Below are 22,420 nucleotides of genomic sequence, written 5' to 3' on the forward strand. Positions count from 1 at the left end.
AATGAGCCTGCCAAAGTTCAGCCTTCTACCTACACGGGAACTTAGAGAATTAGTGATGAGTCAGTCAGTCAGTCAGTGAGGGCTTTGCCTTTTATTAGTATACATATATACACATATATATAATATACAAACTGTGTTTGAGATATAAAAGTAAATACACTGTGATGGACGGCCGGTGTTTCAGTCCGGCCGGGACATCCCTCAACAGAAAGAAGGAGGAAGAGCAGCCTTTTCAGGGCATTGCATCCCCCAGGGATGCTAGATGGCAGCTCCCCTGGACAGAAATGGTTCCCCAGATTCCCTCAGGGCAGCATGGGACATGGAGTCCGTTTCTTCAGCCCCACTGGGTGCCGCCAGTGGGAGCTGACAAGGAACCTGGGGACTCCTACTGTCATTACGACCCCGAAGTACTCCAGAGGCACGAGGATGGAAGCCGCAGTACTTCCGGGCTACTTGAGGAAGGAGGATGTGGCGTTTGACCCGGAGAAGGAACACTTCCGGGTCAAGGACTATTTAAGGACTGGTTGAGACCCAGCAAGGGGAGCCGGAGTTGGGAGGTTGGGTGACTAAGCTGCTGGGAGTGGAGGATTGATTATTGTGTTTATTGAATTGTGGAGTGTGCGGTGCTTTGTGCACTTAATTTAAAAAAAAATATTAAAGAAAATATTTTTGGTGCTTTTAACCGTGTGTCCTGATCGTCTGTCTGGTGGGTTAAACGGGGCAACAGAGCCTCTAGCGGCCACAACACATACACACAAAGTATACAAAGACACGAATGTGAGGGCTTTGCTAATGGTAATTTTCCACCAATACAAGAGATGGAACATGTGATAACATTCTCTTTTTTTTCTCCCTCTGCAAACCAATCGACAGCTCCCTTGCACAGATGTCAATTCCGGTGTCCGTCCACCTGGACCCACCTCTTCCAGCCCAGCTGCCATGTAACACGAAGAACCACCATGCTGTTAGGACTCAAATCTGATGAAGACTTTTTGCATAGGGAGCACGTTTATTTTGAAACTCCCTGACATCCCAATATGTGGGTTTTGTCTGAAGGTGCCCAGACACTCTGAATGTCTCTGTCAATGGGTTGTGCCACCTTGCCTCATGCACAAAGCTGCTAGAACTGACTCAGAACTCCTACAACCCTGTACTGGATTAGTAAACTCAATATTAGATTAACTTTAGATTTTAAACAGTCTTTAAGGATATACCCTCAATATAACTATAACAGGCAATAGGCACTTTTTTCTGTTTTGAAAAATTTGCTTCAAATTACAATTAAAACTGCTTCTTAAAAGACAACACAGAAAAGTAAAGACATTTTATTAGGATCTGAACCATTGGACTGGCTTTAATAAAAATTTTAAAATGTTTTAAGATGATGGGTTTATTATTAAAAGCACTAATTTGCTGGAAGAGCCCAAATGAACCTCAACAATACAAAAAATACTAAAGAACAAACTGTAAGTAATACAATCTGGAACCCTAGAACTTAAAATTAGACAGAATCAAAATGTTTTAATTGTTCACAATTAAAAGGAAATTTTAAAATGACTGAAAAATCAAGCAATGCAAGACATCTTGAACTACTTTTGGAGAGGGGAAAAAATGTTTTCAAGGTTTGCTTACTGTTCAATAAGAAGAAGCACAAATACAAAGACAGATGGCCAAATGTTATGAAATTAAGTGGTGACATGAACAGACTTGAACAAAGAGTAGTCTTTAAGGTACAAGAAAAATTCCTTGCGGGCCATTAATACTTGTCAGTACAACAAGCAAAATGTAAAATAAGGTGGCGCAGTGCTTAGCACTGGGTTCCTGTAAACAGAGGTTGAATCGGTGTACTGTAGTTCATTTGCACTTCTTTAGTCTGCATGGCTTTTTCCTCAGGTATTCTAACCTTCCTTCCAAATCCCAAAAACATACAAAACATTAATTTGGTACTCTAAATTGGACGTGTGTGTCAATGTACTCTCAGGACAGATTCTGGGTCACTGTTAAACTAAATCGGAATTAAACAGAATCACTCAATGAGTGATCAGAAGATTCACAAACGCACTTAATCTGATTCAGAATTGAAAATGAGATGAGGTAAGATTAAAACTTTTAAATAGACAAAAAAGAAAACTCTTTTGTTTTAATTAATCCTGTAGTGTATTGCGCATTTTGTCTTAATACCATAATATTCTGATATATTCTGTATATCAGAATCTTTTCAACTATATTCTGCATATAGTTCTAATAATGAGACACACGCATAATCCATCTTTTAATGGGGCTAGTACTCCAATTCAGCTTCTGGCCTGCCTTTTTTTTTTTCTTTTAAAAGAGTAGCAGGGTAACTCATGGAGAATCTCTGCCACTGCGCCCCTTATCCTAGTTGTGAAGGCATGTATCTATTCCTTCAGATGCTCATTTGTGTGCCCTCAAAGAATTTCAGGACAGGGTAGTTATAATTACATCATACTATAGGGACAAGTCTTCATGTACTTGGAGGTAGGAGTACAATAAATTAAATTCTTCTTGTGGGAATGGATTTATAAAAAAAGGTTTACCACTACAAATTTGTGTAGAACTTGAAGACATTTGCACATTAATCATGTTTAATCAGAAAACATGCAGATGTGTGCATAAAAAGGAAATGAGATTTTCTGACTATGTATTTGTGTCTTAAACGTAATGTCTGTGTATGGACTTTCATGTGAAATGTTTATTAATAAGTGAGCCTTTCCATTAGTAATATTAGTAAGAGTGATTTACTATCTGGCAAGATGATGGTGTTTCCATCCCAAAAGCATATAAAACACATTATGCCAGAATTGTTATTTAGTAGTAGTAGTAGTAGTAATACAGTAGTAGTTTATTTATATTGCGCCCTTCACATACAAAAAGGTCACAGAGCGCTGAACAGCAAATACAGTACAAATACAACAGTTAAAACAAAACAAACAAAACCAATAAAAATAATAAACAAACAAACTGGAACTATTCAGCAATGATTAAAAGCTTGTTTAAAAATAATTTTTTTCAGCTGTTTTTTTAAAAGAATCAACAGACTCGGCTACGCACAGACCATGTGGTGCCACGGACTGAAAGGTATATTTAAAATATGATGTAGATATTTGACCGCAATGCCCACTATTTTAAGGTTTTTTTTTACTTGTCAATGTGAATCTGTCACTCTTCTCACCTCTCTGCTACACACATGGATCTTTGCCAGATTACTGCAATTTCGCACCCCTTAAAACCCCGTAGCAATAAGTTAACATTCCATACAGTGCAATGTTAACTGAAAAAATAATTTCTTTTGTTTTCAGCAGCTTTCCACATATCCACTCACTCTTATGTACTGAAGTTTTGCAGTAGATTATTTCCCCATAAGGCGACACAGCAAAAGACCGAAACTTGCATTCCCCATCACTGATAATACACAAAAACTTCTTTAAAAATCTGAGCATGTGCACACGCACACACACAATTCCTCCGCCAATCCCAGCAGCAGAAAAACTCAAGCATCTGAGAGGTAGTGTCTGTAGTCCAAGGCCACCACTAAACAGCTTTATTTTTGTACAGTAATTACAAGAATAATTTTCTAATTACAGTGACTGTTGGGGGTGTAATTTTAAACACAGGTAAGGAAGTAAAATGGCAAGAAATCAGTCCCATATCTGACACTGTTTATCGTTAACATTACTTATTTACCAAAATGCTTCAAAATTGCATGTATCCAGGATATGTAAAAAGACTAAGTTTGCAGTGCTCACTTCTGGAAGGACAACTGCTTGCAGCCCAAGAGGAAAAAAAAAAGTGTGCTTTGGGAAAGGTTAGATGAGAAAGGCAGCAAGTTACTTATCATTTATCCTTTTTAATGAACCCCCCCTGCCCCAACCACCCCACACTCTAGCTACAGTGCTATGAAAAAGTATTTGCCCCCTTCCAGATTTATCTGTATGTAGGTTTGGATAGTTCTTTTTCCTTAATAAATAAGATCATCATTTAAAAATTGCCTTTAGTGTTTACTTGGGTTATCTTTGTCTAATATTTAAATTTGTTTGATGATCTGAAACATTTAAGTGCGACAAACATGCAAAAAAAAAAAAAAAGAAATCAGGAAGGGGTAAATACTTTTTCATAGCACTGTACATATGCGTACAGCATTCAATCATTCAATTTGGAATCTTTCATTAATCGTGTTTATCTAATTTAAAATTGAACAAAATGCATCTAGAGCAAAATCCAAACTGTGAGTGTTGCAATCTAGCTCCACCTTTAATGGGCCACATGTTTGGGAGGGTACCAAATGAACATCATTTTGGACAAAAATCTCTGAATGCCTATTAGGCAGACTTGGTGTCACAATCACTCCAAATCTATTAACTATGTTTGGTGTACTCTCAGATGGGCTTAAAGTGGAGAAGCTCAAATTGACTATATTTGCCTTTATCATACTACTGGCATGCAGAATTGCTCAACTGGAAGAATCCCAACTCACCTTTTATAAATCAGTGGGTAACTGATGTTCTGTACTATTTGAAACAGGAAAAAAATCTAATTCTTGCCTATAGAATCTGTTCAAAACATTTTTAAAGTATGGTGAGATTTAATTAATAACATTTTAGAGTATATCGGGTAAACATTCTCCATTCCTTGTTTTTGTTTAATTTTTTTTCTAAAATGTTTTGCCCAAGCTGTTGGCTCTCCTTTTGTTCTCTTGAGTGAGGGTTGAATTTGGTTTTGTCTCTTTTTTAATTGTGTTTTCTTTTTTCAACTTTCTGATTTTTTTAAATCTTTTTTTTCCTTGTTGCCTATGAATTCATGTGTTGTACAAGTTTGGCTTGATTGTATGTAATGTTATTTTCCTTGCCGTACAAGTTTGATCTGATTGTATGTTATTTTCATCAAATAAAATAAAAAAAAGAAAGGAAAAAGTGTGTCTTGATCACGTGTTTCTGCACCTACGTCAGTTACAAATGTAATCCTACCGAGAAATAGAGCTATATAGAAAATACAATGAAAATATTACTACTACCAAATTAAAAACTGTGTAGATATGTTTTCTCTTATGCAGGGCATTACTGCAGTCCCTAGTGCTGCTGCTGCTTAATAGATCCTGAAACTTGGGTTTGAATCCCTTTTCTGGCCGTTATCCATGTGGGTTTGCAGGGGTTACCTCCCACAACACCAAAGACATAAAGGTTAATGAACTGGGAAGTTGTAACTAGTATGAGTGGGAGTGTGCATGGGTCTGTATGTGAAAGGGTATAAAAGTACAGCTTATTTTTGCAAATGCCGAAATAAACATCTTACCGCACGCGCTCATATCTATCTTAAAAGAACAATGGTAAACTGCAACATTGCAGTACAAAAATAGATACAAGAAACCATGCCCCAGAGGTAAAAGAGGTAGGCAGGCAGGCAATGACAAAAAAGGCATAGCCAGTCATCTTTTCAATCCCCGAGTCTCACAAAAATATTCATCCCAAAGAAGCACATCAATACTCAAAAATATTCTTGGATTTAAAGTGAATCTTTTCATTAAATTTGATTTTCAAATTTTAGTCACTGTCCCTTATGTGCTCATTTAAACCACAAGATCAGGTATGGTATTGTTTTTCAACTTATAAAATCATTTCCATACAGAATTAACGCACACTATAAATGTGAAAAAGTAATCTTGATTTATAAAATACCAAACTTGATCCTTTAAAACACTTTCACGGTCCACTGTATACGTAAATATTCTGCTTTCTGGCACTTTCAGCAACTTATCTAATATATTTTAGATGCATTGAAAAAGAAAGCCACAAAATCCAGTATGGCTGTACATACATGCATGCATACTCTACGAGAAAAGGCAAGTAGACTGGACACAAGCAATGGTCATAGATAAGGGATTTCACGTGCATCAATCGTTTCCAGTAGCGTATAAATGGGAAAACATGCTGGTTCTTCTTTCCGGAAATCCAAGTTACATTACTAGTGAACTCCCATGAGATAGAAAGAGTTGAAGACTACTGAGCTCTGGCAACCCTGCGCAGTTATTCAGTCTGTACTCATTTACCACGCAAAACAAATTAACTCACTAAGGACTGTGTTATAAAGTATTATTAATACATGCGAACAATATATTATAAAATGAATCTGGAGTTAAGCCGCGTTGTGTGCATTTTAAAAAATCCTGATGAATTCATGTGTACGTTACAATTTAAGACCAAGGCAGCAAGTACAGTAAAGCTTTATATGCTTTGACAATGACTTCATTCATGCGTTTTCGTTAGAGAACGTCACCCATGTTAGCTAGCATTAGGCAAATACAACTTCATCTTCCTTAATTTTTGAATGCCTGGTGTCAAACTAAACTTATATTTAAGTCTCAATTCGGCATGTGCATTTTCACACTGAATGACATCAAAAAGGAATGTGTCCTTTGATTGATTCGGTTTCGGCATACTTACGTGAAAAATACACTTTTGTTTTAAGTAGTACATTTCTACGACACAAAACACGATTTACAGACCATCTATTACAATACTTTTAAAAATAATGCACACTTACCAGGTTTAGCTGGCTTGGGTGGAGGTTTAGACATTTTGTACAGTGATAACCGACCACTGAAAAACGCACCGAGTGAGTTGTAAAATTAAGACATTAAAACTTCCTTTTTGGCTACTATCTGAAACGTTAAAAAGGGAAGTAAAGCGATAGAACTTATGCGGAAGAGTCATTACTGCCGCTGTGCATGCTGGTCCGCGATAGCCGCACACACCCTCAAGAGCTTAGCTTGTGTCTCGGGTTGTAGTTTCTGGTGTCAGTGGAAGTGCATTTTGATTGGTTTTTCACTTATGGAAGACAACATGTTATAGATTCACTGTTTAAACCAAAAGGTTAATTGTTTTTCACTTTTTGTTTTCGACTGAAAGCTATAATGAAATCAGAGTTATGGGTCTAGAAAGTGCATATCGGACGCTGAGACGAATTACCTCTCTGCGAGACCGCAGATCTTTTAATGCCAATCGGTCAAACACTTTTTAATAGGGCGTGGCTCATGTAGTTCTATGTTCTGCGAAGGGTTTAAGTCGCTGACAAGACAATGCAATCCAAACGTTTTTAAATCGAGAAGCGCATGAGGTTAATATTTTAGTTATATAACGGTTTGTCAGGGGAAGTATTAGTACAGTAGGTTGTATTTTAATTAATTCACTTTATATGCCGTAATAATGTCAACGTAACTAATTTGGGAGTAGTCCTACCGGATCTCTTGTACAGTATTTCGCGGCACGCTCGGAGAAGGGTCTCAATAATAATCGGCACGTATGACAGAAGAGTAGCTTCTTCAGGTCAGTTGGTTTTTTCTCATTTATTACCAAACATGTTTTTAACTCGTTAAGTTAATAACAGAACTGAGTTCAATCCCGTAATACCTGCAGTAACCAGCTCTGTGCTGGACGAGTTTGTTTCAAAACACACCCACGCACACATCCACAAAAACTAATACGAACCAGTTTAAATGTTTTATTGGCTAAAGGAATAGTGAAGTTAGTTACCCGCAGAAATATTGAATCAACGATTTTATAGTTGAGCGGTAGCCTGTCGTATTACTTTATAATGATGAAATAAAATCGCAAAACTTTATGAAAGATGGATCCATTCAGTGTTTTCCAACATATGATGTCATATTAAGAATTTTCACAGGAATAATTATTTGTGATGGAAATTGTTAATTTTGGGATACTTGTTAATTAATCAAGTAAAATATATTTTAGTTAAAGCATTAACAGCATTTACTGGTATATTATTCTAAATAGAATTTGTAAAATAGATATTGATGTATTTTAGAAATAGAACATTTAATCCATTATTTTGTCACCTTAGCAATGTTAAGCATCTTTGTAAATTATATGTATGCAGGGCCTTTGAGAGGAATTTTATGAGGTGATGGAAAATATTTTCAGTGCCCTTTTCCAGCTCCATTTGACATCATATTTTACCCAGTTTTAACCTTTAACTACCTGCGCTAATGTATTTTGTACACCAATCTTACTTATTTTTGCCCAACGTCCTTTTACTTGAACCTACCAGCAGCATCCGCCATCCATCCTCAGCTTGATCTGTTACAAGTACTGAGTTGCAATGGTTTCCCACCAGTGTGCCCCCAGCCGGTTTAATGAGTGGGTGCACAGTCGCAAGTTCCATATGGTGCATTTAGTACATAGTGTGGTTACTTACAGTGCATCCGGAAAGTATTCACAGCGCATCACTTTTTCAACATTTTGTTATGTTACAGCCTTATTACAAAATGGATTAAATTCATTTTTTTCCTCAGAATTCTACACACAACACCCCATAATGACAATGTGAAAAAAGTTTACTTGGGTTTTTGCAAATTTATTAAAAATAAAAAAAAACTGAGAAATCACATGTACATAAGTATTCACAGCGTTTGCTCAATACTTTGTCGATGCACCTTTGGCAGCAATTACAGCCTCAAGTCTTTTTGAATATGATGCCACAAGCTTGGCACACCTATCCTTGGCCAGTTTCGCCCATTCCTTGTTGCAGCACCTCTCAAGCTCCATCAGGTTGGATGGGAAGCATCGGTGCACAGCCAGTTTAAGATCTCTCCAGAGTTGTCCTGAAGTCACTCCTTTGATATCTTGGCAGTGTGCTTAGGGTCGTTGTCCTGCTGAAAGATGAACTGTCGCCCCAGTCTGAGGTCAAGAGCGCTCAGGAGTAGGTTTTCATCCAGGATGTCTCTGTACATTGCTGCAGTCATCTTTCCCTTTATCCTGACTAGTCTCCCAGTTCCTGCCGCTGAAAAACATCCCCACAGTATGATGCTGCCACCACCTTGCTTCACTGTAGGGATGGTATTGGCCTGGTGATGAACGGTGCCTGGTTTCCTCCAAACGTGACGTCTGGCATTCGCACCAAAGAGAGCAATCTTTGTCTCATCAGACCAGAGAGTTTTGTTTCTCATGGTCTGAGAGTCCTTCAGGTGCCTTTTGGCAAACTCCAGGCAGGCTGCCATGTGCCTTTTACTAAGGAGTGGCTTCCGTCTGGCCATTCTACCATACAGGCCTGATTGGTGGATTGCTGCAGAGATGGTTGTCCTTCTGGAAGGTTCTCCTCTCTCCACAGAGGACCTCTGGAGCTCTGACAGAGTGACCATCAGGTTCTTGGTCACCTCCCTGACTAAGGCCCTTCTACCCCGATTGCTCAGTTTAGATGGCCGGCCAGCTCTAGGAAGAGTCCTGGTGGTTTCAAACTTCTTCCACTTACAGATGATGGAGGCCACTGTGCTCATTGGAACCTTCAAAGCAGCAGAAATTTTTCTGTAACCTTCCCCAGATTTGTGCCTGGAGACAATCCTGTCTCGGAGGTCTACAGACAATTCCTTTGACTTCATGCTTGGTTTGTGCTCTGACATGAACTGTCAACTGTGGGACCTTCTATAGACAGGTGTGTGCCTTTCCAAATCATTTCCCATCAACTGAGTTTACCACAGGTGGAGTCCAATTAAGCTGCAGAAACATCTCAAGGATGATCAGGGGAAACAGGATGCACCTGAGCTCAATTTTGAGCTTCATGGCAAAGGCTGTGAATACTTATGTACGTGTGCTTTCTCAATTTTTTTATTTTTAATAAATTTGCAACAACCTCAAGTAAACTTTTTCATGTTGTCATTATGGGGTGTTGTGTGTAGAATTCTGAGGAAAAAAATGAATTTAATCCATTTTGGAATAAGGCTGTAACATAACAAAATGTGGAAAAAGTGATGCGCTGTGAATACTTTCTGGATGCACTGTATATATGTATGACAACAATGTGATGTTCTTCTTGCAATGATTTGGTCTGCAAAGTACATTCAACAATTGAAGTGAAATGTGATACATGTGCAAATCCTGCAGTGGATGAAAGTGTGACTGGTGACGAATGAGCACTGGAGAAGTAGATCAGGTTTATTTTCAGATAGTCCTAGACTGTGTGTAATATTTAGTAATATGGTATTAAATTACATTAAAAGCATGTAAAATTTTAAATGATTGCAATTTATTATACTACAACCTCACAGCTTGCATATAAATAGCCGTTTTATCATTAGTGCATGAAGTACACAGCGCAAGTACTTATGAGGTGAGAAATGGTGAGAGTAGTTAAGGCTTAAACATAAGGTCATAAAAGATACAGAAGGTGAGGGAAGGATGGAATGGAGCAATTTACAGAATTTCTGCACTTAAGGCCAATATACCTCTATATTCCCTCCTACATGATAAAGTGTCAAAGAGGTGTCAGAAGAAAGAATGCATATTTGATCATTCTTACATGCTACAATGCAAGAAAATTCACGACTGAACATCCTTTAATTTGTATTTCAAATTGTACACTGCATATTAGATGAAAGTATTCTAAATAAAAAGTAAAAAATAGGCTTAGTATTGACTTAAATTCAGTATTTATTCAAAAATGACCATTCTTTGACTTTTTTTGTGAAAAATGTCTAATGACAACATCCAAATTAATTGTTCTGGTAATGCTGAATTTGATACTCAACCTGGACAAATCTAAAAGACATTCTTAAGATATTGAAGACCTTAACAATTTTTAATCAGTCTGAATTTGCTAAATGATTTCTCTACAGAAGCTACTGTTGCTGGAATTATTAAACATATTCATAAACTGACAAATATTAGGAAACATCACCAATTCTGTATTCTGTTAATATTTTCAAAGTATCCAGTGGTTTTGACTGTATTTCCAAGATTTGCCTTATGTACTTAAGGGTAAACGATTATTGTTACAAAATCCTCATCATTAAGGTCAAAAGAATATCGCTTTGATGAAGATAAAGCTTTTCAATTCAAATCATCTTCAGACACAATTAGATATTTCCAAAAGAAATCAAGATTTTCAGCCAGCTGCTAGGGTGGCAGTAATACTGAATATCATCCTCAGTGCTCTGCTTACATCTAAGCTTCTTGACTTCGTCTTTATAGAAGTCATTGCTGTAAATCCAGTTTTATGTAAGAATTGTCATATCTCCAATTTAATGACACATTTCCGTTACATTTTTATTGCCATTCTCTTCACTTGACCTTTTCGTTGAAGCTGACGTCTAAGCTCCAAAAACAAAGCTTTCTGAAATTTGCCATTTCTTGCTCATTTTAAGAGAGGTGCAGGATGCACACAATGAATGGCATCCAATACTTAAATCACAAATAACAACAAGCTTTCAGCTCAGCGATTGTCTGTCATTACGCGGTACAAAATAGCATAATGGCACAAAAGTGTTACATCAACCTGAACACAGCAAAACTGCTAATGTTAACACTTAAAATGTACGTTTGAAACCTTTCTGTATTTTAAGGGCTATTTTTACACTGTAAGATTTTGCAGAGTGAGTATGAGTCACCAATCGAGTGAACTGCTATTCCACCATGCAAGTGAGCAACCTTGCCAGATGCAAAAGAAGAATAATGCACATAAGAAATAAAAGGACTGTGGCAACAGCAATCACTTCTAAGGACAATGAACTGCTTAAAAGACTGATGGAAAGCACAAGAATCCAGTGACAGTTGACGCCGGCTAGCACCAAACACCTACATCTTAAATAAGAAAATCGTAATGATTGTGCCTGTTGATGATGCTTTAAAGCAGTGCTGCGTATTATGTTTTCCAAACTATTCAGTATACAGGACAGCTGCATATAATTAAAATTTTTATTTTGACAACATAAAGATATAATAATCTGCATTTTTTTGTAGTTTTTTTTTTTTGTTGTTGTTGCAGAACTAGAATCGATTGAAAAATTTCATTTTGCATGACAAACAATATGCATTTTTACTTTTTTCTTTATCAATATGCATCCGTTGCATTATCTCTGATTGTTTAGTCCAAGACAAGGCATTGAATTTACTTGGCTGATCCCCTATGCCTTCTTTCATTGTGTCCATTTGCTACAATGTAAGTGCTAAGCAGTAAGTGCATAAACTTACATCTTGGCAGAGTGTGGGTTGCTCTGATATTTGATTGACAGGCACATCGAAGGGAAACTACCGATTGCATCTCTGCATTGTCACTGTAAAAAAATTAAGGTAACTATTTGCATGGACCTTTTTGACTTTACAGTATTCAACTTTATCTACTTTTAAGTAAAATCAACTCTATCTATCATATACGCAAATTGTTAATATTTACCTAAATAAGTTCCAGCAAAGCAAAAATATATGTTAATTTAACTTCATTTTATTGATTTGAACAACTTAAATAATTCAAGTAGACTTGACTACATTTTATATGAAGCATAACTACAAATATTTGACTTATATTTTTTCAATTTAATTGAGTTGCTTTAACATAATACTTCAAGATATGGTAACTCAAAAAGGTCCATGCAAATGTTGCCTTAATTTTATTGCTTAAATATTATTTAAAATTAAAGACAGTTATCAAATGCAAGTTATTGACTGTTTTATTCAGATGATAATCCCCAAACTAGAGTTTACAAAAATATAGTATGTTTATACACATTAAATGCATAGCATTCCCCATAAACATTACTTACATTATGTTAACACTTTTTTGATATAATGTATATAAATTTTACATACAGAACTTGTGGAATTTGAATTTACTCAATTTTTATTCTTATACATTGAACATGTACCAATTTGCTTATACATTTGGGGCACACTGCAATTTAATTAACATAATTTTGCTAGGTCTAATGCTTTCTTTTGATAATGTATTTCAACTAAACTTTAGGTAAAACATTGGATAGAGAAATTATATAATCTTATATACATCCATCCATCCATCCATCCATTACCCAACCCACTATATCCTAACTACAGGGTCATGGGGGTCTGCTGAATAATAAATAATACAAAATACCGCACACATACACCTATATCTTTTTTCCTTCTGTTCAGTCTCTTTAACGAAAACGTAGTTTACAAAAATTATTCAACATCATATTAAACTATCAGCATTCATAAATCATTTACTTGTGTATTTCTTGACCTTCAACTATGATGCCAATGTCTTCAGGGACATCAGCGGGTTCCACAGTTTCTTTTTAATGATGTAGATGTTCAAAGTGCATTGAGAAACATCAGGAAAATCCACATCCTGTAACAATCACATATAGTAAAAAGAGATAAGCTCATTTTAAGTCTACTTAAAAGGATATTCCATGTATACCTTAAAAGCTTGTGAAAGCAAACTAAATGTATGCTGTTTATTACTAAAAAGAGTACATCAAGTAACAAACATTTCTTCATGAACAAACCTAAGGCAACACTTCACACCTCCAGTTAATGATTTGTAATACACTAAATTCCATAGTCATACAAGTGGAAAAAATGGGTAAAAGAATATTACAGATTTGTTTTGGACACCAAATAGAACTAAATGCCAACAATGCCTTCATGTTCACATTTCCATTCTAAATTGCAGGTCCTAAACTATTCTGCCAGATTATCAGTTCTATATCACAATATTTAGCTTACTAGGTGCTCTTTGATAGGCTACTTTCCCCCATATACTCCATTAAGCAGCAAATGATGACATATCTTCTCTATTGCATTTTCACCCTATAAAACAGCAAACATCTCTATTAAAAATATTTCCTCCACATGTTACAAAGGCATTATATGCAGTTTTCAGAATTTGCTTCTTCTTTGCCTTGTGTAGACAACTCATTATGTCACACATCATTTTGCCTGAAGCACTTTCCCTGACATTAAAAACAGACAACAGCTTTGATCTGTATTTATTAAAAAATGACAAACATTTTGGCTCTAGTTGCAAAGTAGTTATCCTCTCAAACTCTTCTTTAATCTGTAAAGCACAAAAGAAAAATCTTCAACAAAAATACACGCACAGTAGTAAATATTAACAAATAGAGGCAACTGTCTGTGTAGAACTAAAGTGAACAGTGCACCATTAGCCTGTCCCTCATGTCTTGGTCATTTAGGTTTCTATTAGTGTAATAGTATTTACTGTTTAAGGTGTCTGCTTAAAAGAACATATTTAAATAAATAGCCAGGATATTTGCTTCACCACTGGTCCAAGGTGGTAAAATACCTATGTCTAAACAGCAGTTTAGAGATTGTTTAATTGGTAATATTTCTAATGTTTTATTTGCTTATGCTGTGTTTACTATATTTAGATAGGTAGATAGATAGATACTTTATTAATCCCAAGGGGAAATTAATATAGGAACAAATATTGAAATATGGGTGACATGGTGGCGCAGTAGTAGCCCACATCAGTATGGAGACAGCATGGAGAGTTTGCATGTTCTCCCCATGCCTGTGTTAATTTCTTCTGGGTGCTCCGGTTTCCTCCCACAGTCCAAAGAAATGCAGGTTAGGTGAACTGGTGGTGCTAACTGGGCTCAGTCACTAGTTTGTGTCCTGCGATGGATTGCTGCTCTGTCCAGGGATTGTCCTTGTGCTCTAACACCAACAAAACACTTAGCAACCTTCAGGGTCTTCCACATTAGGTTCAGCAGTTGCACCCAAGTCTGTAAGCTGCTCCAACAAATTGCGTGCAAACTCATTAGAAACAGCCTGATCTTGGAGTATGGCCAAGTCCAGCCTCATTTTCCTAAAAGGTGGTAACCTACTGGACCCATGCTAGATTTTCAGAGTAACAACAAGTCTGTGATCAGAATTCAGAAACTGGGCACTTCTGTAGACCTTGCAGTTTTGTAAGACACCTCAGCACCACACCAGTTCTGATCCCCAACAGGCCTGACCCCATTGGCTCTGACGGTTTTGACTGTTCCAGCGATTAGGCCTTCCTATGAGTGGCTGCAGCAGAGCTACTGACGCGGAGAGCAGAAAGGTGTCCTGTCTGTCATCTCAGAGCTGTGTGAAGTTTTTTTTAGTTGAGGGACAAATTGTAGGCCTGGATGTAGTTTAATGTCACACCTAGGACAGAAACTAAAAAAGGCCTAATGTATACAAAAATAATTATACTAGATTATGTATAAAGTTAACATTTAACCTCTTTTTTTGTGTTTTTGTGTAATGTTTTTTTACATGTTTACTTATATTTTTCTAACAAAAAAATTAATTCATGCAGCCTCATGCATTGTCATTTTTTATATATTTACCAAAAATACTAGTGTGCAGTTAGTGATGTCAGTAAAAATTAAGTAGAAGCAAGTATAAAAAAGAAATCATAAGAAAAGGCATTTCAGAGTATCTAAAGGTTAATTGTACTAATGAGACTACTTCCGATCATGTTGTTTTACAAATTTTATTAGGTAGGGACCTTAGTTTGTTGCTTTTCCTATTTGTTACTCCTCAGTTTACCTATAGTTTAACTAAACTAGTCTAATTGTGTCTCCTTGTGACTGAGATTTGGATTAACTGGGTCAGAGAATGTTATTTTACACTATACAAGTATTTTATAACAAACTTTAAAGAAGATTGAATTGACCCTTAGTGCTCCCAGAGCTTATCCTCCAAATAAGATATGGAATCCAGGTCTCTAACTGACTAACATACAGTATGTGGACTGTATACACAAGCCAAATGATCATCTATTATAAAGTGAGCCCTTATAGCCTGTACAGCTTGTCATTGGTTTGTAACAGGCTTTATATTGAATGCTAAAAGTTCTTTCCTCATTGAACAACATGTATACTTCTGATACCACCTTAAATTAGAATCAGTTTATCATTTGCAAGTCACATATCTTACCAATTGGGGTACAAGTAATCTAAGCAGATGAGCTAAAGAGAAATTCTGTTGGTAGAATGGCTTGCATTGTTAATTGCTTAGAGTGATTTAGTTGCAATGTTACCTCCGGGTACTCCGCTTTCCTCCCACAGTCCAAAGACATGCATGTTAGGTGCATTGGCAATTCTAAATTGTCCCTAGTGTGTGCTTGGTGTGTGTGTGTGTGTGCCCTGCGGTGGGCTGGCACCCTGACCAGGGTTTGTTTCCTGCCTTGCGCCCTGAGTTGGCTGGGATTGGCTCCAGCAGACCCCTGTGACCCTGTAATTAGGATATAACGGGTTGGATAATGGATGGATGTATGGATTTACTTTATGTTGGAAAGGTTAGGGTTACTTTGAAGGTATCATAAAAAGATTTTTTAGAAACAGATTTTTTACAATTTCCTCTAGGCAGCTTGAAAATATTATATATGTAATACTGATTCCTCCTGCCTATGCTTTGTTTCAACAAATCTAATCTTATTATGTACTAGTTTAATTTGAGAAAGTTTTTGGGTGTTTACGGGGAATGGATTAGCCAATGACATTTTGATTTACAATTGTAGCATTTTATAAGCCTTGATGAACAGTTTCTAGAATCACTACATATTCTTGCAGAATTAGCAATGAGCCTTAAGAGAGAGGCAAATTTCAGAGCCCTGTCTCATTTCTTGAATTTTGTAGTGCTTGAAAATTAAACCAGAAGGAAACAGGCTAAAAGGAAATCAGTTATTGTTTTTATTTATTATAAAAGGAATAAGTTATTGTCAGTAAAATAAGAATGAATATCACCCAGTTTGAAACCTTTTAGATTTGCTTATTTTTTAAGATGTACAGTATCTAGAAAAGATATACATATAATAATAATAATAATTCTTTGCATTTATAGAAATATATTTTGAAATATAACCATTTTCTGAGTAACATTTAGTTCTGGAGCTGTTTTTAATATTCCACCATATATTCCACTACTATATTGTATTATATTAAAAGGTTAATTATAACCATATTGTTATTTTTGCAAGTTATTTTCTAGGATTTTAGATCTCTTTGAAGGCTTTAATTGAATGCTCACATGTAGTCTCTGACTTAAGAATAAATTAAATTAGATGTAATACATACTTACCCTATCAAGGGTCCAGAAAGGTTTGATTACTGGCGAGGTTACAGCCTTTACAAAATATGAGCGTTCTCCCTGCGTCTGCCTGTGTTTTCTCATAATAAAGATGGGTATACCTTTTTTAATAGCCAGAGTCCCACACAGTGTTGGTTTTTCTTTCATGCTCAATCCTGCTAAATTACTCTGCAACTCTTCATATCTCTGTTGACATCTTTTTAATAAAATAAGGAGATTCAATAAAAAATGATGGATTAATGAATGGATGGTATAGCATCAGAACTAAGGGAAGAACTTGGTCTAAAACAAAGGAATTGATGTCACTGCAACTGTTCTAAAGAAGAGGGACACAGCTGCCTTAAAAATCAAAAATTAATACATAAATCTCATGAATTCATACTAGACATTTTTAATTTAACAGTTAATATATTCAGCTAGCACTGAGCTACGTATCATTAGAAAATTAAGTATAACTTGAAATAATACTTAAAAATGGCAAGTTATCAAGTGTTCCCTACATTTTAACCCTCTTATACAAAGAATGACACTTTTAATACACAGTTTCAAGGACAATTATCATTACCAATAAAATCCATAGTAATAGTGGCTTAACATTTATTGATTAAAAAAAACTGTTTTAATGCAGAAGAGTACAGTAATTACAAAAGCTTAAAAAAACATATAAAATTAAAATACATAAACAACATTCTAAGACCCTGATTCTAAGGAATCAAATTAGTTCCTTATTTATCTATAGCTATTTAGAAGGTATTCACTTTTTTCTGTTTTGTGAAGGTAATATTAATAAGTCAATAATAAAATTGGCTTCGGTGGTTGCTGAGGCAAAAACTCGGGCGTGGGAGGAGTTTGGGGAGGCCATGGAGAACGAGTTTCGGATTACTTCGAGGAGATTGTGGTCTACCATCCGGCGTCTCAGGAGGGGGAAGCAGTGCAGTGTCAACACTGTATATGGTGGGGATGGTGCGCTGCTGACCTTGACTCGGGACATTGTGGGTTGGTGGGGGGAGTACTTCGAAGACCTCCTCAATCCCACTAACACGCCTTCCAATGAGGAAGCAGAGCCTAGGGACTTGGAGGTGGACTCCTTCATCTCTGGGACTGAGGTCACCGAGGTGGTCAAAAAACTCCTTGGTGGCAGGGCCCCAGGGGTGGATGAGATATGCCCGGAGTTCCTCAAGGCTCTTGATGTTGTAGGACTGTCTTGGTTGACACGCCTCTGCAACATTGCATGGACAACAGGGACAGTGCCTCTGGATTGGCAGACCGGGGTGGGGGTCCCCCTGTTTAAGAAGGGGGACCGGAGGGTGTGTTCCAACTACAGAGGGATCACACTCCTCAGCCTTCCTGGAAAAGTCTATTCAGGGGTCCTGGAGAGGAGTGTCCGTCAGATAGCTGAACCTCGGATTCAGGAGGAACATTGTGGTTTTCGTCCTGATCGAGGAACAGTGGACTAGCTCTACACCCTTAGCAGGGTCCTGGAGGGTGCATAGGAGTTTGCCCAACCAGTCTACATGTGTTTTGTAGATTTGTAAAAGGCGTTCGACCGTGTCCCTCAGGGAATCCTGTGGGGAGAACTTTGAGAGTATGGGGTACCGGACCCCCTGATAAGGGCTGTTCAGTCCCTGTACAATCGGTGTCAGAGCTTGGTCCGCATTGCCGGCAGTAAGTCGAACCCGTTTCCAGTGAGAGTTGGACTCTGCCAGGGCTGCCCTTTGTCACCGATTTTGTTCATAACTTTTACGCAGCCAGGGCATTGAGGGGGACCGGTTTGGTGGACTCAGGATTGGGTCACTGCTTGTTGCAGATGATGTTGTCCTGTTTGCTTCATCAGGCCGTGATCTTCCACTCTCTCTGGATCGGTTCGCAGCTGAGTGTGAAGCAGCTGAGATGTGAATCAGCACCTCCAAATTCGAGACCACTGTCCTCAGCCGGAAAAGGAGTGCCCTCTCAGGGTTGGGAGCAAAATCCTGTCCCAAGTGGAGGAGGTCAAGTATCTTGGGGTCTTGTTCACGAGTGAGGGAAGAATGGAGCGTAAGATCAACAGGTGGATCAGTGCATTGTCCGCAGTGATGCGGGCTCTGCATCGGTCTGTCGTGGTAAAAAAGGAGCTGAGCCGTAAGGCAAAGCTCTCAATTTACCAGTCAATCTACGTTCCTACCCTCACCTATGGTCATGAGCTATGGGTAGTGACCAACAGAACGAGATCGCGAATACAAGTGACTGAAATGAGTTTCCTCCACAGGGTGTCTGGGCTTTCCCTTAAAGATAGGGTGAGAAGCTCAGTCATCCAGGAGGGGCTCAGAGTAGAGCTGCTGCTCCTCCGCTTCGAAAGGAGTCAGATGAGGTGGCTCGGGCATCTAATCAGGATGCCTCCTGGACGCCTCCCTGGTGAGGTGTTCTGGGCACGTCAAACCGGGAGGAGGCCCCGGGGAAGACCCAGGACACGCTGGAGGCACTATCTCTCTCAACTGGCCTGTGAATGCCTCGGAAGAGGGAAGTCTGGGTATCTCTGCTCAAGCTTCTACCCCTGCGACCCGATCTCGGATAAGCGGAAGAGAATGGATGGATGAATAATAAAATTGTAAGTTTTTCCCAACAGGTGCATCTTCATGGGACTCTATTCAACATACATAACTTTTCTCTGGACTCTGGAGCTGTGTGAAGCCAGAACTAACAGTGCCAGCCAGAGTGGTAAACAGATATTATTTAAATAAATTTAATTTAAAGAATTTATGGCTTTGTTTTGACATTTTTGCTGTTTTGATTGAAGTATCATGAAACTGTGAGTCAGTTGTTTTGGTACTATATTTTGTTCATAATTAATATGGAAAATTAGTAGTAGCTTTATTTATAAATATGTATGTATATACTCATACATAAAGACACAGAGATATTTTGAGTTAAGAGAGATGAGATAATGAGTTTGAACATTCTGTTCTCCTGGACTCATATTCCAAAGACAAGTGTTTTAGATTATTTTCCATCTCTGAATTGGCCACAGTGGGACAGACTAAACCCTGAGACTCCGTTAAGGATTTTGGAAGTATAAAATATATATTTTTATATAGGTATACTCTTTACTTTTTATATCACGTATGCCCCCCTGAAGTGCACATATGCTATGTTCATAATTAATTTAAGAACGGGTCAAAACTTTAAACGCATAAAGCAGGGGTTCTCAACCGGGGATAAATTTACATTTACATTTAAATTTCGTCTGCTCAGAGGGTATGTTTGCTTTCAAAAGCGGAGGTCGTGAAGAACTTGATTAGTTCCTAAAGACGACGTGAGACTTGGTCTTTCAAAAACTGCGCCAAAATATCCAAATTCATTGGCGAAAAGCAAGAACACCGTCCCACTGACTGATGTGTTCTTATCGAATCGTTTTGTTTTCGTTCTTTCATACCGGTATCTGCTCATAATTAGTTTATTTTAAATAAATGAAATAACATTATTAGGTACTATTATATTGTTACTTGAACTTAAAATAGAAATGTTAAAACAGTATCTTAAAATGTCCTCTTTGTCGATCGCTTTATTATGGTATGAACGTATAAACTCGAATTACTAACTGGAGTTAAACTTACCTTTTCGAAAAGTTGTCACTGTGTAAACAGGCGAAAAAAAGGTTGGGAACCCATGGTCAAAAGCAATGCAAGAGTAAAAAAAATAAATAAAACTTAATTAAAAAAAAATACATATATATATATATATATATATATATATATATAGTTATGTTTAAGCTGCTTCTTCATTAAAAATGTTGCATTATTAAAAACCACGCTGAATTAAAAAAAAATCAATTAGTAAACAGTGTGTTCAGTGGTCGCGTGCTCATTGGGTGGGTCAGCGCAACTGGACCAATTGTAACTCTCCGCCCACTGTTGTGCTGTCATCCTGAGGGACAGAGTAGACTTTAGCTTCTTAGTTCTTACTTGCTATATAAACATGTGATTAGATGGCGGAAGAATCTTAAGAAAGGTTCGCCAAATCATACTTCAAAATACCGTAAAGAACTTTTTGTAAGCAAAAAGTACAAGTAATTTTGCTTGTACATTATTACTACATCAACATCTATGAAGCTTAAGAAAGAGGACTGCGGCTAAATACTTTTGGAAAACAACGTTAAAGATTAAATCGTAACAACCACGAAACAAACATCTTCGTTTAGGTTTGTATTTGCTTACTTATGTGTAATGTAATGTGCGTCCTTTTAATTTATATACATATTTCGCATATACGTTAACCAATTAATTATTGTTTAAATATAACGAATATTACTTTAGTCTCCATCCGCTTGACCAGGCGAGGATCAAGGAAGGAAAACGCAGGATTGAACAGGCCCTCAGTCCAACCTATTCCGAACAAGTATGAACACACACTTCTAGAGAATCCCTTATGTGTGGGTTACAGCACCCGTAGTATTTAAAAAGTTAGGTACTGTATATGCAATAAAGTTACAATTGAATTTTTTTCAAAAAAGTGTTTTTTTTTTTTTAAGATACATTTTCTTAAATATAGAGTGGAACAATAAATAATTGATTAATGAAGTTGTCTGGGAGACCCACTTAAGGTTTGAACCCTTTACCTTTCATTGTTACATTTTTTAGTGAGTGAGACGTCGGGATGTACTTTACATAACGGAGCGTGCTCCGTGATAAATTGATGTCTTTATGTTGGCGTGAAAGGCAACTGCAACCCATGACCCTGTAATTGACAAGACTGAGTACCCGTCATATGATCGTTTAAGCATAAGCACGCTAACTGCATTGTTAGTTATATTTCACAATTACAGTTTTATGTATAAAGCCAAATATCTTATGCAAAAGTATTACTGTACGTAAAATAACATTCAGATATACTTTCTGTGTGACACATATTATAGTCCTAAAGGGAATGTGTTATCTAGAATATGTTTGGTTTCTATTTTATAACCAGTCTTTTAAGAATAAGCAATGCCCTCCCTTAAAACCAGATTTGAATTTAATGGGTCTAGAAAATGTTTTATTGGAAGAATAAAGAAGGGAATAATTAACCAATTAAAAAAAAATTATTATTATTTCAAAATAAAGTTGAAAGAAAATATTGATACTGTACATACCCAATAAGGTACTGTTGCTGTTAGCACACAATGTATTGTATATTTGATAATTATTCACAAATAACTATTTAATTGCTACACTAAAGTGTTATCATGATACAGTACTTCAGCCATTAAAGCTACGAGAAAAAAACTTATTATTCTTGCTTATTTCTAAAATGCATATTATTACAAGTTTCTGTAATTAAAATTTTAAAAAATTGCATGTAATAAAAACAAAGCATGGTATGAAGTCGCCAATAGAATAATAAAATGTAATGTATACTAAGAAATATATGTACTGTATGGATATGAATGTTTTATAAAAACCTTTTGCTTATACGGAAGACATTGTCTCCTACTTCTGTAACTCTAGTTAAAAGAAAACCAACCATCATACCACTTCTGGTGACTATTAATGAATATAAAAAAAACAAAAACAAAAGTTAGGCCATAGAAAATATGACTA

At 36.9% G+C, this 22,420-nt stretch overlaps 2 protein-coding genes and 1 long non-coding RNA gene across 8 annotated transcripts in view; 1 reads left to right on the forward strand and 2 right to left on the reverse strand.

The window, feature by feature from the left end:
* The window catches only part of ostf1 (osteoclast stimulating factor 1), a 73,566-nt gene extending 66,798 nt beyond the window's left edge, over nt 1-6,768 (reverse strand). The window contains exon 1 of the mRNA XM_039750695.1: nt 6,559-6,768. Within this exon, the coding sequence (XP_039606629.1) occupies nt 6,559-6,592 (34 nt within the window). The 5' untranslated portion in view covers nt 6,593-6,768. The remainder of the gene's footprint in view (nt 1-6,558) is intronic.
* A 270-nt stretch (nt 6,769-7,038) lies between these two features.
* LOC120527364 (nicotinamide riboside kinase 1-like) overlaps nt 7,039-22,420 on the forward strand; it is a 95,517-nt gene continuing 80,135 nt past the window's right edge. For 2 of the 5 annotated variants that reach the window (XM_039750698.1, XM_039750701.1), the window contains exon 1: nt 20,766-21,042. The gene's annotated coding sequence lies outside the window, so the exon portion shown is untranslated. Of the gene's footprint in view, nt 7,341-20,765; nt 21,043-22,420 lie in introns of those variants that run through there. The other 3 variants (XM_039750699.1, XM_039750697.1, XM_039750696.1) reach the window with 3 other exon arrangements.
* LOC120527365 lies at nt 12,521-20,521 on the reverse strand. 2 transcript variants are annotated; one of them, XR_005633324.1, is made up of 4 exons: nt 20,459-20,521; nt 16,860-17,064; nt 13,512-13,842; nt 12,521-13,131 (listed from the first exon to the last, which is right to left on the reverse strand). It is a non-coding gene; the product is annotated as an uncharacterized LOC120527365 (long non-coding RNA). The 2 variants fall into 2 exon arrangements; XR_005633323.1 differs by lacking the exon at nt 12,521-13,131 and having other exon boundaries at nt 13,304-13,842.

The sequence above is a fragment of the Polypterus senegalus genome, chromosome 4 (assembly GCF_016835505.1).
Source record: "Polypterus senegalus isolate Bchr_013 chromosome 4, ASM1683550v1, whole genome shotgun sequence".
NCBI lineage: Eukaryota > Metazoa > Chordata > Cladistia > Polypteriformes > Polypteridae > Polypterus > Polypterus senegalus.